Source organism: Salvia miltiorrhiza, chromosome 7 (assembly GCF_028751815.1).
Source record: "Salvia miltiorrhiza cultivar Shanhuang (shh) chromosome 7, IMPLAD_Smil_shh, whole genome shotgun sequence".
NCBI classification, from domain to species: Eukaryota; Viridiplantae; Streptophyta; class Magnoliopsida; order Lamiales; family Lamiaceae; genus Salvia; species Salvia miltiorrhiza.
The window spans coordinates 27,688,888-27,704,568 of NC_080393.1; the positions used below are offsets into that span (position 1 = coordinate 27,688,888).

The window sequence follows — 15,681 nt, forward strand, 5'->3', positions numbered from 1 at the left end:
TGATGTAGTGGAGAAAGGGTCCCACCACTTTATGAGATGTGTGGTTGAGATTGAATTTGGGGTGGCTTTTTTGTAAATAAAGAGTGTTTGTAAGGTTCAAATATTAAAGTGGATGGTGGGACCATTTCTATAAAAGGAAAGTGGTATACTGTTTGCGGACGCCAGATATAGTAAAAGTGGTCCACTTTTGGCGGACGGAGGGAGTATTACATATGTCATTCAAAAAAAATTATGTAATGTGATAATTATATATATATATATATATATATATATATATATATACATACAATATTTAAGAGATACTCCCTCCGTCCCGCTCCAAATGTCTCGTTTCTTTTGGGCACGAAGATTAAGAAATGTGTATAAAGTAGATAAGGTATAAAGTAGATAAAGTGAGTTGATGAAAATTGTTTAAATATTAGGTATAGAGAAAGAGTGTATTGCCTAAAAAGGAAATGAGACATTTAGAGTGGGATAACCCAAAATAGAAAATGAGACATTTCGAGTGGGACAGAGGGAGTAAAAAACTAACTAATATTTTAATTGGAAAACAAAAAAAAAATTATAGTGATTTGATTAATCTTAAATGTTCTAAACTTCTCCTATATATATATATATATATATATATATATATATATATATATATATATATATATTATAACATCTATAAAATATTTAAGAGATAAAAAACTAACTAATATTTTAATTGGAAAATAAAAAAATTATAATGGTTTAATTGATCTTCAATGTTCTAAATTTCTCTTATATTTGCTCACTAAATATTTGTGAAAAGGATAAATAAATAAATAAATAAATATGTTAAAAGTCCGTGTATAATCATAAATATTATCAATATTAAAATTTTATGAATTTTATTTATGTTTAATGAATATTTTATATACACTTACTGAACATTTGTGATAATTTTATGTATTCGTATAACTAACACTTATAATATAGTTGAGAGATTAAAAAATTAATTAATACTTTAATTGAACAATAGAAAAAATTACAATAAATATATATTCCCATGATCTGAGGTAGATAAAATTACTTAAATATCGGTTATTACTATCAAGATTGAAACATGGATATAAAATTTTACATAATTGATGTATTAATATATAATAATATTATGAGGGCTCCTTTTCATTTCTAGCATACTGCTCCTGAGAAGCGAGGCGGCTGCGCACCTCCTTGAGCTCCGCCGCCAACGAGCATCAGCGCCGACCCTAGCCGCCACCGGACTGGATCATCATCCTGCTGCTCCGGCAGCCTCGCCGGCCGGAGCTCATGATAAGGGAACTTCAAGAACTCCTCCCTCAAGCTTTAACTCGATGACTCATTCGGCTGCTCGGGCCACCTCGTCAGCCGGAACTCAAGATAAGGGATTCCTAAATCTCCCCTCTGTTTCTGCGAATTTTGAACACCCTAAACCTTCATCTTCTTCCGCTCGGTCTATATCTGCCACGGTTGGTAACAGCGCGGTGAAGACTACTGAGGCCCAGGATGCCGCTGGGAAGACATCGGTCACAAAACCTTGTGATGCCGATTGCACGGCAGTTGATAGGAATTCTGTAAATCCTAGCGTGGCCGATAACGCTAGGATTTCTTATGCTAGTGCTACTGTTAAGCGACCCGTTAAACGGCAAGATTTAGCTGCTCATGTTTTTCATGATTTGCGTCCAACGAAGGAAGGAGATCAATTCTCTCTCAAAATTCCTAAGGCTTTATATTTAAAGGAGGTCCAAGCTTTTGAGCATGCACTAACAGGACGACTTCTGCTGGGGAAAGGCGATAAGCCACGTTCAACTATGGAGTTGAAGTCGGAGCTTCAACAGATTTGGGGTATAAATTCTGACTGGCAACTGATTCCGCTGGGAAAGGGATTTTACACGCTCCGTTTTACTACAGCGACTGATAAAGCTACGGCAAAGGCAAAGGTGATCTGGGAGCTGTCAAAGGGTCTTCTTCGGCTCCGAGAGTGGACTCGCAACTTTGATCCATTCAAAGAAAACTCTCCCTTGGCTAATGTTTGGGTGCGAATTCATTATCTTCCTATTGAGTATTGGAATCCACAAATTATCTCTGGAATTGGTCGTTACTTGGGCCATCCTCTAAAGATCGATGGTGCTTCGGCAGGTAGAGATTTTGGACATTTCGCCCGTATTCTTGTTGAAATAGATATGTCTCACCCTCTTCCTAATACTCTTCTTATTGATATGGAGGATTTTTCTTTTCATATTGAGTTTGTTTTCGAAAATCTCCCTCTTTATTGTGGTCGTTGCAAGATTACGGGACACTCCCCCGATAGATGCCGCAAGTCGAAGTTTGGGTGGATGGGTGAGCAGAATGACACTGTCAATGACAAGGCTAACAATGGGCCGCATTGGCAGGCGACTATTACCTCGAATGAACAGGCTGCAAATATAAATGTCCAACAACAACTAACTTGGAATCCGGTGCAGCCAGAGTTTGGCCAGCAGGAGGCTGCCACTTTGAAGAAGCAGCAGCAGGTTGCTCCGACGGAATCGGCAGCTAAACCTGCTGCGGCTTGGTCAAAGATCGCCGAACAGGCGGTAAAAAAACAGATTGTTGTTCCGATTCTTCAGAAAGAGGCTGTCGAGACACGAAATGCATTTCAGGCTCTGGACTTGGAGAATAATGCGGAGACTTGTTTGGATACGGGCGTGGATCCTATTTCTGGACCGTCTTTCGGGATTCATTTATCTGAGCCGGATTTGTTGGACAAAATACTGGTTCCGATTAAGGGGAATAAAGATGTGATTAAAGATAGTGACTTGGTCATTAACGAGGAGGACTCTGATGTGGAGGAAACTTTGGAGATGGAGGCTCCGGATGGCACGGGTTTGAACAAACCGATTATTGACGAAACAACAGTTGCTCTCGAACGTGACCCAACTTTGGACAAAAGCGGGGGTGTTTCGCATGAAGGTAACAAGGATTTGGCCGCTCTTGGGCCGGACAATATTACTAGTCGCATTAGTCGGTTAGAGGAGCAGGTTAGTCAGGGGATGCAATTACTCTCGGACAAGACGACCAAGCGGGGACGTGGCCGCCCAAAGGGCACGGGAAAGGGCATGGGAAGTGAGCCCATGCAAGCAGTTCCGGAAGGTAGCATAAAAGGTCGCCTCAGGAGTGCGGGGGAAATGGGCTACAATCCGAGGAACTTTGTGGTTGATTATAACAATAGTGATAGCATGAATGCAATGAATAACATAGTTCATAGACGTTGGTCAGATGAGATGGACGACTATCTTGATTTATGGGATCGCTAGTGTCTTCAGGTTTCTTTGTTTAACGATCTCTTTTCGAGTTTCGTGCCCTTAGTCTGCGTTTTGTGCTCTCAAGGGATTCTTTTTACTTTTTCTTTTATAAAAAACCTCAATTTAATAATATATAATAATATTATTTAATTGATATTGTCTTAATATAACATTATAGTACATTTTAAATCTTGTGGTAGAAAATGTTGAGACTATTAAGATATTACATAACGGATATTAATTATTATACGAGATTGAAACATGAATGAGCAGAAAAACCACTTTTTAATGGAATATGGGATTAATACGAGTATATAAATTATAAATAGGAATAAATATATAAATTTGTAACAAATTATATTTATAAAATTAAACGGGTTCGTGTACCTAATTAAAATTGGGATAGCTACGAGTATATACATTTTAGATTGGTATGAACATTTATAGACATGCCTTCGTGGAACTTTTTCTAATTTTAAGTGTTTTGTTATTCAAATTATTTGGGTATAAATAACATATATTCTTGGCGGACAGGAACATTTATCAACATGCCTACGTGATTTTTTTTCTAATTTATTAATCTCTTATTTTTATATATTAATATTTATTATGTGATATTCGAGTCTCTATTGAGACGGATAATCAATTACTATGACAAACTATATTTATAAATTTAAATATGTGTGGACAGTTAACACATATTATTATATATTCGTATAACTAACACTTATAATATAGTTGAGAGATTAAAAACTTAATTAATACTTTAATTGAACAATAGAAAAAATTACAATAAATAAATATTCCCATGATCTGAGGTAGATAAAATTCCAAAAAAAAAAAAAAAAAAAAACTATTTCCATAATTAATAAGGTGATTTTGGCGGAAAAAACATAACTTACTATTTATGGAAATCTATCTATATAGTATTATATAAGTAGATGGTACTATTCATTCATTTTTGTTTATTATTATTGCTATTAATACTATAGTTTCGTGGGGGCATTACATAAATAGTAGGATATTTCATTTTCTTGATATGGAAATTATGTTGGGAAAACTAGTGGTGGATAAATATTTAATGGTGTCAAAATAAATGACACTTGACACTTGTACGGAACTAGAATAATTCATTTTCCTCTTATTGGATTATCAAATGGGACCAAACGAAAAAAAAAAAATTGGTGCTGAATATAAGAAAGTGTGAAACAAGAATTTTACGTGAAAAACTCAAATCGGGTAAAGTCATGAGATCGTAGTCTATAAATCTTCCACTATGTATATACTCCCTCCGTCCCGCGAGTCTTGACACGTTTGAGTTTGGCACGGGAATTAAGGAGTTGTAGATTAGTGTTTTAAGTGTGTAATTAATAAAGTATAAAATTGATAAAGTAGGAGAGAGAAGGTAATAAAAGTGATAAAGTAGGAGAGAGAATATAATAAAGGTGATAAAGTAGGAGAGAGAATGTAATAATTATTGCCCAAAAAGGAAACGTGTCAAGATTCGTGGGACGGCCCAAAAAGGAAAACGTGTCAAGATTCGTGGGACGGAGGGAGTAATAGACTTACAAAATTCTCCCTACATAAAATAGGGGAAACACAAATATCAAGTTTTAATAATTTGGAAAACACAAGACAACTGAGTTATTATTTTAAAAGATATAAAAAAACGTCCTATGATTTTTCCTCACTTTTTATTTCTCTCAATATCACTCACCAAACTTTCTCATGTTTTTACCTCACTACTTTTGCACTTATTGTACACTTCTATTTGGCAGAATTCAGCTCAACTTATAGAGGAAATGAGCTGCAAATGTCTTCCCCTATAACCATTCTACAACCACAATTGTAGAATGATCTCATAGGAGAAGTCTAGCAAATTCACCGCGTTGTCGAGAATTGAGGTAGGCTACAACAGCATGTTGCTGCCAGTTTTCTTCAAAGTAAATGTTGCAATTAATGCAACACTCTTCATCACAAGCATAGTCATTTTGTGTAGGTTTGTAGGACTTCCACATTAAGATGGATTTACCTCAACAATTCTCTCCATCCACCTCATGAGGAGATTCAACCAAATCTGCTTTGTTTTGCAGATCTCAAACTTATCTCGAGGTAAGGACTTGGTAAGCATATCAGCATCATTCTCATCAATGTGGACCTTTTCAAACTACATTTGTTTTCTTTCAAGAGCATTTTGAATCCAATGAAATCTCACATCAACATGCTTCTATCTCGAGTGAAAACTCGAATTCTTACTCAAGTGTATCGTGCTTTGACTGTCGTAGTAAAGCACATACTTCTCTTGCTTCAAGTCCAACTCTTGTAGAAACTTATTCAACCACAACACCTATTTGCAAACATATGTCAGATTAATGTACTCAGATTCCATTGTGGATAATGCCACACATTTTTTAAGTTACGATTGCCACGAGATAGCTCCTATTGCAAGTGTCATTAGGTACTCAAATGTTGATTTCCTAAAATCTACGTCACAAGCTATCTCTGCATCCGTATATCTTTATAGTAGGATATGATTATCGCCAACCTTCAGACAAAGTCTAGAGGTACCTTTCAGATATCAATATATATATATATATATATATATATATATCAAAAATTTATTTTTCACAATTCGTAACCATGTTGGATGAATTCGTAACCCTGTTGGATAAAATTCGTACATTAAAAAACGTTTATATTTTATATTTTAAGAAGTGTTTTTATTTTAGCCCTCCCCTATATATATATATATATATATATATATAGAGAGAGAGAGAGAGAGAGAGAGAGTTCAAAGCAGTGGAGGCGCTAGGTTTCAGAAAGAGAAAGAGTGCGAAAGTAATGAAATGAGAGAGAGCCCATGCATTTTTACATACAAGAGAAAAGAGATAGGGGTAATTTTGTCTAAAATACTTAATTTTGGCTATAATTGCAACTATTAGTTTTCAATATTTTGTATAACTAGTGCAAAAATAGCCTCTATATCTATATGAATTAAGGCAATTGCTTCTAATAGATGAATCAACACAAAGATTATGGATATAATTTTAATTAATAGTTCAAAGATGTGTGTATAAAGTGTTGAAGAGAGTTCATTAAAATTGAGTGGAGAAAGAGACCCACCAAAATTGATGTGTTAAATAGTTGTGTATTTTGTAAATCTTAAATGTAAATGAGGTTTAAATTATAAGGGGTAGTTTCCAAAAAAGAAAAGACTATAACTTTTATGGACAAACTAAAATAGTAATCAGACTACAATTTTTGTAGACGTGAAGTATAATAAAATAAGACACTAAACACCGAACTGGAATTTTAATTTTTACTTTGTGCATGAGTTGGCCTAACGATTGAGTGATCAATATCTAATGTCAAAAATCTTGGGTTCGAGTTCATCGTAACGATCTTAAAATATACTTATTTAATTATTACTTTATAAAAATAAATAATTTCTACCTGTATGTACCAATTTGACTCGATTAATTTATGGATTAATAGAACATCTACTTTTAAATTATGTTTTCATTCTTTTATTAGGGTCCTCGAATACTAGAAAAGCCCAAAATCTCTGCATCTAATTTGTGAATTTTGCCCTATTCGTATAATATACTAATTGGGCTTAGGTTCAAACATTAGACTGAAACCCGACCTAAAAAAATTGTTTCAATTTACCTGTTCCTATTTGCTGTCATCTCCGCCGTCCGATCAAATCAGAGACGTCATCTCCTTCTCGATTCCTAAGCTCCACCTTAAACCCTTGGAGCACAGGTTCTAGACAGAGAAACCCTCTCTTCTCTCTCTTCCTTCCAGTTTCCCCTACTGCAAGGTATTCATATATCTATATATACACATATGTGAGTGTGCGCTTGTATGCACTTTCTGTTTGCCCTTTTATCGTCGACTGTTAGTTTAATTTTTCTGAATTTGGGGGAGTTCTTCAATTAGTCAGAATCAGCTTCGTGCGCGTATATTAGTAATTAATTTCCGATTCGCTGTCTCTGATTCGATTCCGTGCGTGCAGCGGTGATTGTAAATGGCGGGAGGTGCTCCGGCTGCTGCTGGTGGGGCGGGGAATGGTGTAAGAATTGTGGTTGCCGGCGACGCAAAGTCGGGAAAATCGAGTTTGATTGTCACGGCAGCTGCTGAAAACTTTCCGACCAATGTCCCACCGGTGCTGCCGCCTACGAGGCTCCCCGTGGACTTGTACCCGGAACGTGTTCCTGTCACCATTATTGATACTTCGTCCAGGTATTGGTGCATTCTGTTAATCTGTGTGCACGGTGTTCCGATTGGGAGGTGATAGAAATATAGGTCCAAGTTTGGCGCGGTGCGAACTGGAATGCGTGTGTTTGTTGATGTTATGGGGAAGTTGTACTTGGAGATTGTCAATTTCTATTGCTCTTTTATGCCTAACATTTGAGCTATCCTTTTGTTCACAATCGACTTTTGTGTATGATTGAAGATTATATGCGAGCCATAGTGGAAAACTTCTCTGTCAATGCATGCATTTACAAATAGCTAAAATTTGAAATTATCAGTGCTAGTAAATTTGTTTTTGATATTCAGCCTCGTAAATCCACCCATCAAATTAGTGTGTGTGGTGGGTGTGTGTGAGTGTGATTATGAATTTACTGTTACATATTTACTCTATTGGCTCTGATACAATCTGTTCAACTAATGAATTTTGGAATTGCACGACACTGGCATGATTTTGCTGATTATATATATTTGGCTTAATTATATACGCAATGGTCCTTCTAAATTTATTTTGATTAATTCTTGTTTCACCCTTTGAATGCAGTCCTGAAAATAGGGACAGGCTAGTTGAAGACCTTACAAGGGCTGATGCTGTCGTTCTTACTTACGCATGTGATAGGCCTGAGACTCTTGATAGATTAAGTACTCACTGGCTTCCTGAGCTTCGCCGACTAGAGGTGTCCACTGTAAACCCTCTATAAATTGGATTGAAGTTTCATCACTGATTTCTTGAGCTTGGATGATTAACTACTACAATTATTGTTTAAGGTTTCATATTAGCTTTGACATGCTGGAATCCATGATTGTAATTGCATTGAAATTTTTTGTTCAATTTATCTTTTGCAGGTCAAAGTGCCTGTTATAGTGGTGGGTTGCAAGCTAGATAAGAGAGGTGATCAACAGCCAGTTAGTTTAGAGCAAGTTATGTCACCTATAATGCAACAGTTCCGGGAGATCGAAACGTGTATTGAATGCTCTGCGTCAAACCATATTCAGGTTGAGTGTTTACTTTGTTTCCAATTCAATGTGTGAAGTAGTATAGACCCAACATCTATTAGGTCTGTAAACAGATTCTTGGGATATGTCAGTGTCTTGGATTTCCATTTGTAATAATGTCAGCATCTTCTTTCCTATGGAAACTTTATAACATATATATCACCATTCTTGTATATTATAGTTCCATCTATTTTTGCCTTATTGATACTGGAAATAATATCAACTTTAAATGTGTTGTTTATGTTCATGTCATGTTATAATGTTAGTGGCTATATATGGTTTTACATATCGAATTGTCTTAAAAGAATTTTTTATCCTTTTTGTTGTCATTGTTTGTGGAGTCGTTACAAGTTTTCTAACTGAATGATGTTTCATCTTGCAGATTCCTGAGGTTTTCTACTATGCTCAAAAGGCGGTACTCCATCCAACTGCACCACTATTTGATCAGGAGCAACAAGTTTTGAAACCACGTTGTGTGAGGGCATTAAAAAGGATATTTATTCTTTGCGACCACGATAGGGATGGAGCACTCAGTGATGCAGAGTTGAACGATTTTCAGGTTATTTCTTCAAATTACATTTTCCCCAATGTTATGTCTTTTCTGGTGTAGGAGCCATGACTTTCCATGTTCCACACATAGTTTCTTCGTGATGATGGACAATCTGATATGCTTAAGTAATAAAAATTCAGGTCAAGTGTTTCAATGCTCCACTTCAAGCATCAGAGATAGTGGGTGTTAAAAGGGTCGTGCAAGAGAAATTGCGAGAAGGTGTCGATGATCGTGGACTTACATTGACAGGCTTTCTATTTCTGCATGCTCTTTTCATTGAGAAAGGGCGTCTGGAGACAACATGGACTGTCCTAAGGAAATTCGGGTACAATAATGAGATCAGATTGCGTGATGATCAGTTGCCACCTCCAATAAAGAGATATCCTGACCAGGTAATTTTCCTTGTATAAACAACTAATAAAGAGATATCCTGAAATAATACTGTTTGGAAGACTTCCTGATGGTGGCTTTAAGCCCATTTCATCTTTCTGATCAGAACTAACTAAGCTTCTCTAAATTCTACCTTTTTCATGCAATCATCAAACTTCTATATGTGCGGATGTCCATTCGAGATTAGTTGCAATAACAACTCTTTTCTGTTTGGGGTTCTTCTGTCTTTTAGGATTGCTTGTAATTTTTACGAGGACAATGTATTGTATAAACATCTCTAACACCTAATTTTCATTTGTGTAGAGTGTGGAGTTAACTACTGAAGCTATGGAGTTTCTCAGAAAGATTTTCTTCACCTATGATGTTGATTGTGTACGTAAAATCTCTTCCAGTTGATTTTGTTAGATCTTTTTGCTTGTGCAATCTTCTTCAGTGTGATTACTTTCAATTCACTTAATTCCATTATGCATCTCCCCCATATAAGCATTTTTTACTCAAGATTTCTGTTTTATTTTACTGATTGCAATTTCTAATTGATATCGCGACTCACATTATTTACTGTACTAGATAAAAGAATTTCATTAGATCATGGGACCAAATACTGCCTTCCATAGGATCTCTTAATTGGGTAAATCACCTTGGGTTTCTTAATTCTAATAAGAATGGGATTTCCATGCACTTAATGTATGATCTGTTACGGTTTTCTTATTGAAGATCATATGGAATCCAGAATGCAGAGATTCGTTTTTATGGTATTGTTTTTTTAATGAATTGATAATCATGTTAATTATAGAGTCCAGCTATTTGTTTCCATTTTCTTGCCATGGCTCTTAGCATGAACATGCCAACCATCTCCTGTATTTATGTGGGGACCTAAATAGCATACCGTAGTTGTCACTTGTCACCAGTATCAAGTCAGAAAAAGCTGATGTATTTATCAATCTCCTTAGCATAATAAATAAGTTAAATAACCATTCTGTAAATTGTTTCAGAAATAATCTTGCTCATTCATTTTCAATTAAACATTTGATTAGTTTTAAACAATCATAGTGTTGCTGAATATGCTCAATCATGGCTCTGACCTTACTCATAAGGAGTAATACCTTAGTCTGAAGCAGCATTGTTATCTGAATATGTACTCAGTGGCATTAATGGTGTTTGTTTTACTCTTTTATGTGCATCTTTACTGGCTCTAAGTAAAATTCTTTGGTGTAACTGTAAGACATTGATACCTATTTCTTTTCCATAAACATTGGTGATGCTGCCAATTCCAAGCAAGTTCCTAAAAAAACTACGAAGCAGTTGAATATTCACTTTGATTGATAACATTTCCATCTATTTTACTCCACATTACACTACTCTTTTACCTGTATCATTATGTTCGATCTATTACTTTTTCTTATTGATTTATTATCTCTTGAAGTCTCAAATGCTGAATATTGTTTTTTATGCTCTTCAGGATGGAGCCCTTCGATCTCATGAGGTTGAAGATTTGTTTTCCACAGCGCCTGAAAAGTAATCTATTTTGCTTTAGATTTGTAGGTTGTCTTGTATGTTATTATCCTTAGGACCAATCTTTTTGCACTAAATTTAAGCTTTAAGTAAACTATTTCCCAAATTAAAAGCCTCCCTTTTCGTATTTGATTCATTTGTTAAAGAAGTTGGCTTTTTGTCCCCCCACTTTTGGCTCATGTTGGTTTACTCCTTGAAATTTAGTCCTTGGAATGAAGCTCCATATGTGGATGCTGCAGAAAAGACAGCTCTTGGAGGGCTATCCCTTGATGGATTTTTGTCGCTGGTAACTGCTGTGTTTCTTTGTTATAGTCGATCAATTTACCTATGATTCGTTACTTATCAACTATGTACAAACTGCTGGTGTCTTCAGCAAACATTCTTTGCAGTTTCACTTGGTGGCCAATTACAATTTGTCCCACTGTCCCCTGTGTCTCATAAACCTACTGGGTCTTTTGCCTGAATATCAGTTGTCAAATCTGATCCCAATAGCATCCCAAATAACAGGAGGGCAAAGGCCCTAATCCGTGATAATGAATTATAAAACTAGTTTAGCGTTCTCCCAATAACGGCATTCAATGGCACCGAGCATGACATACACAATTTTGTAACAAAAATTAACAATATACAAAATTGAAAACTGCCTTGCACAACATGAATATAAATCTGAAGTTTTCCATGTTGACATGATTCGATAGCAAAATTGTCAAAATTAATCAATACACACTATGAATTTCAGGCTGTTCTTGGTATTATTCTTATTTTTTCTCTTTTAGGGCATAGCAGCATGAAGGTATAACAAAATAATTCTATAAATGTTGAAGATTAAAATGTATTTCATGATGAATTTTATCATATCATCGTGTCACAAAGAATGTCATTACCTGATAATATCAAATTATAAAGTTGTTGGCAGATTGTCGTTTAATCTGTTAACTTTTTTTCATATAGGTTGACACGAATATGACATGGACAAATTACTTTTTTTCATATAGGTTGACACGAATATGACATGGCACAAAAATTTGTCGATAAGATAACAATTTGGATGCTATAGGTCTAGATGCTAACCCATATTTTTGCATCTTATTCGTGCGATGTTATTGTGGTTTGCCAATCTAGGATCATGTTTTGCGTACTAAAACATCTTTTTATTTTTTAACTGAGGATTAAATGTTTTGCAGTGGGCCCTTATGACGCTTTTGGACCCAATTCGTAGCGTTGAGACCCTCATATACATAGGATACGGTAGTGATCCGTCATCTGCTATTCGTGTCACTCGAAGAAGACGATTAGATCGCAAGAAGCAGCAAACAGAAAGAACTGTATATCAGTGTTTTGTTTTTGGGCCAAAAGAATCTGGAAAATCTGCTTTGCTTAATGCTTTTATTGGAAGGTATGTTTTGGGATATTCACAAGAAAGTATCTTCAAATGGGATTTGTTTCATGTATTTACGTAGATTTTATTCTATTCTCTAAAACTATGCTTATCAAACAGGCCTTTCCCTGAAGAATACGTCGCAACAACTGGCAACAGATATGCTGTTAATTTTATCAATCAACCTGCAGTAAGTGCGCTTCTTTGATTGCTTTCAAATGGGGACATGCCAAAGCATAAACAACTGTGTCATGTAATTTGCATAAGTTGACAAATATGAATATATCCAAGTATATGCAAATGCTTGCCTAATTACATAATCTGATCTCTTCCCCATTGACGCTCTTGGTGTTCTCTCTCACTAAAAAAAGAACAAACAAAAATGTAACGTGTTATGTTCAGAGAGACCTGAGACTAAACTTATACTAAATCTGTGGACAATGTAAGAACGACTTTTAGTATATGCTAAATGCAAGTTGCTTTGAATATGAGATAGCCAAATGTTGCTGAATGATCCTAGTCCAATTTCTATTGGTGGAATATGCGGGTTCTTTTGACAGGGACTTAAGAAGACTCTTGTATTGCGAGAAATTCCTGAGGAAGGAGTTAAAGAGTTACTGTCAAAGAAGGATGCTTTGGCAGCATGTGATGTGGCAGTGTTTGTTCACGACAGGTAACTGATTTTTTCAAACTGTTGCTTTAATTTCACTGAGCTTGTTATAAAAATGAAATACTATTCCTTTATAACTGAATATTTATTTCTAATTTAGTTCTCGCGAACCTTCTTGGGAGAAAGCAACGGAGATGCTTGTGGATGTGGCAAGTCAAGGGGAAGCCACTGGTTATGAGGTGCCTTGCCTCATTGTTGCTGCCAAGGATGATCTTGACCCTTACTTGACAGAGATCCAGGATTCTACAAGGGTACTAATTCTTTATGGTGGCACATTTGAATATTTTTGGTCCCTTTACCAGTGTGGTTTTTCACTTAGTGCTACTGATGAATCAAGATCTTTATGTCTACTAAAAGAACCCTTTAAGCTTGAATCCACAATTCCACATATGTGAAATCTATCTCCTGCTAAATTGAGAAAATCTGATTTAGAGCTCATGAAATTGGAAATATTTTATCAATTACCATGGAAAACTGGCTTATCAGATTCTGAACACATTCATTAGGTTGTCTTTTTTTCTTCATTTCTATTGCGGGTCTGTGTCCCACTTGTCATTAAAAAAGAAACTATTCCAGCCATATAGTTATGGAACTGCTACAAAAAGATTGGTTATGGTTGTGCCTCACTAAATATACCATTTAAACTGTATTCATAGAGTTGTACAATTGTATGCTGTAATTAACGGTGTCAATTGTGTATTTTATGTGGATTTAGGAAGCTGAGCTATACAATTTACACTTGTGAGCTCGGTGATTTTATTATATGTATTCTTCTTTGGCAATTCCAGTATTGGGTCTTTCCAAAAGCTGATAGTGTTGTGAAATAAAACAGGTAAGCCAGGACATGGGGATAGAGGCTCCTATCCCTCTCAGCACAAAGCTCGGAGATTTCAGTAACATATTCCATAGGATTGTGAGGGCTGCAGAGCACCCTCACTTGAGCATTCCTGAGACGTCAGCTGGGAAAAGCCGTAAGCAGTACCACAGGCTGCTTAACCGCTCCCTAGTGTTTATATCTGGTGAGTATGAATAGCATATTCCGATGAAAGGCTGTAATGCTTGTTTAAAATGCATGTCTTGGATGCTATTCTATTGGTGCATGTTTTCTTCAACATAACGTTGAATTTTCTATTTGTCTTACAGTTGGAGCTGCAGTTGCTGTCGTTGGGTTGGGTGTTTACCGGGTTTATTCTGCAAGAAGGAATTCTTCTAGTTAGGAGGGGGACGGTAAGTCCCATCTGCAACTCTCCATTTTTGTGGCCTTGGTGGGTTTTTTTTTTTTTTTAATTAATTTTATTTTATTTGGGGACAAGTTGGATGGGTTAGCGCTGGGAATATAACCTCTTGCTGAAATTTAATTGTGGCAACTCTTTTCCTCTGTTCGACAAAGCTTGTAATGGGGTTGTATTTTAAGGATGAACTCTTTAATAACAGATGCATTTGAAGAAATCGACAATTTCCGCCCTCGATTTTGTTCATGCTTTAATGATGTGTCGGTCTCATAAGTCATAAGTGTCGCTTGCATCGATTACTAATTTGTTGTCACTTTTGGGAATATTAAGAATCCATGATCGTAATAAATCGAACTTTATCTTCTCTTCTTGGAAGCAAATTTGATTTTTTGGCAAATTCGGTAGGTTCCTTGTTTTTGTTGGGTTCTAGTTTTCGTTTTCCATTTGCTTTTTTCTACCTTTTCACCCATATAATCATGGGATCTTACCGTAATTATCGGGAGGTAATTCCAGGTCACAAATGCTTTATCTTCATTTCTACTTTGGTCATGACTTTTGTTGTTGTGAGCGACTCTGAAAAATTACTTAAATCTCGGTAAATCACTGGACTTTTTATACTGAAATAAGTATGTTTTATACGTGTATACATAGGGTTTGTTTGCTAGTATACAACATTCTAGGTGTAATATGTAATACAAATTGTAATTGTATGGTTTATTAATTTATTACTCCCCGTTCCACTGTAATAGGCTCATTTCTTTTAAATACGAAAATTAAGAAATTTATTTTTTAGGAAGAAACTGGTGTGGTCCACACTAATTAAGTACATTTTTTTTATTCAAAAAGAAAGACGAGCCTATTTTAGTGGGACATCTAAAAAAAAACAAACTTATTAGAGTGGGACGGGGGAATAATAAATTAAATTATCATAATTTCACTCTTTTACTATAAATTAATACTCTTTTTGTTCATTATAAAATTTTCTATTTTTCTTTTTCTGGACGTTCATAAAAAAACTTCTTAGTATTTTATTTTTTAACTATACTCCACCGTCTATAATATCTCATTTACATTTACTTTTTTACCACTTCTAATATTAATTACGACATCTTTTCACCACTCTCAAAACACTCAACAACCTCGTCGTAAAACTCGTGCTTCTATCCTAAGAAATTTTATCATACGGATGGAGTATATTAAATTACTAAAATTTCACTTTTCTATCATAATTTATTTATAAATAAAGAAGATAATTTAATACATCGAACCAAATATAATATGGATACCTTATACTCCATTCGTCTAAAAAAAACATGAACATTTGTAAGTCACACGAGTTAAAAGAAATATTAGATAAACGTGTATTGTTAGTGGAAAATGAGTTCCACTTTATGAAAAGTAGAAATAAAAAG

At 35.4% G+C, this 15,681-nt stretch overlaps 1 protein-coding gene across 1 annotated transcript; it reads left to right on the forward strand.

The window, feature by feature from the left end:
- The first annotated feature begins 6,928 nt into the window (after positions 1–6,928).
- Positions 6,929–14,486, forward strand: LOC130995791 (mitochondrial Rho GTPase 1). Its single transcript, XM_057921213.1, has 15 exons — positions 6,929–7,110; positions 7,306–7,532; positions 8,086–8,218; positions 8,388–8,537; positions 8,920–9,096; positions 9,228–9,479; positions 9,781–9,849; positions 10,937–10,992; positions 11,194–11,275; positions 12,174–12,385; positions 12,488–12,557; positions 12,928–13,040; positions 13,138–13,288; positions 13,870–14,056; positions 14,181–14,486. The coding sequence occupies exons 2-15, from the start codon at positions 7,318–7,320 to the stop codon at positions 14,252–14,254; spliced, it is 1,941 nt and encodes a 646-aa protein (XP_057777196.1). The 5' UTR covers positions 6,929–7,110; positions 7,306–7,317; the 3' UTR covers positions 14,255–14,486.
- The last annotated feature ends 1,195 nt before the right edge of the window (positions 14,487–15,681 follow it).

Excerpts from the sequence above, each read along its gene's own strand:
- LOC130995791 (XM_057921213.1), top strand. The coding sequence starts at position 7,318 with ATGGCGGGAGGTGCTCCGGCTGCTGCTGGTGGGGCGGGGAATGGTGTA. Across the intron at positions 9,097-9,227 it reads CAGAGTTGAACGATTTTCAG|GTCAAGTGTTTCAATGCTCC; the intron begins GTTATTTCTTCA and ends ATAAAAATTCAG. Across the intron at positions 14,057-14,180 it reads CTCCCTAGTGTTTATATCTG|TTGGAGCTGCAGTTGCTGTC; the intron begins GTGAGTATGAAT and ends TTTGTCTTACAG.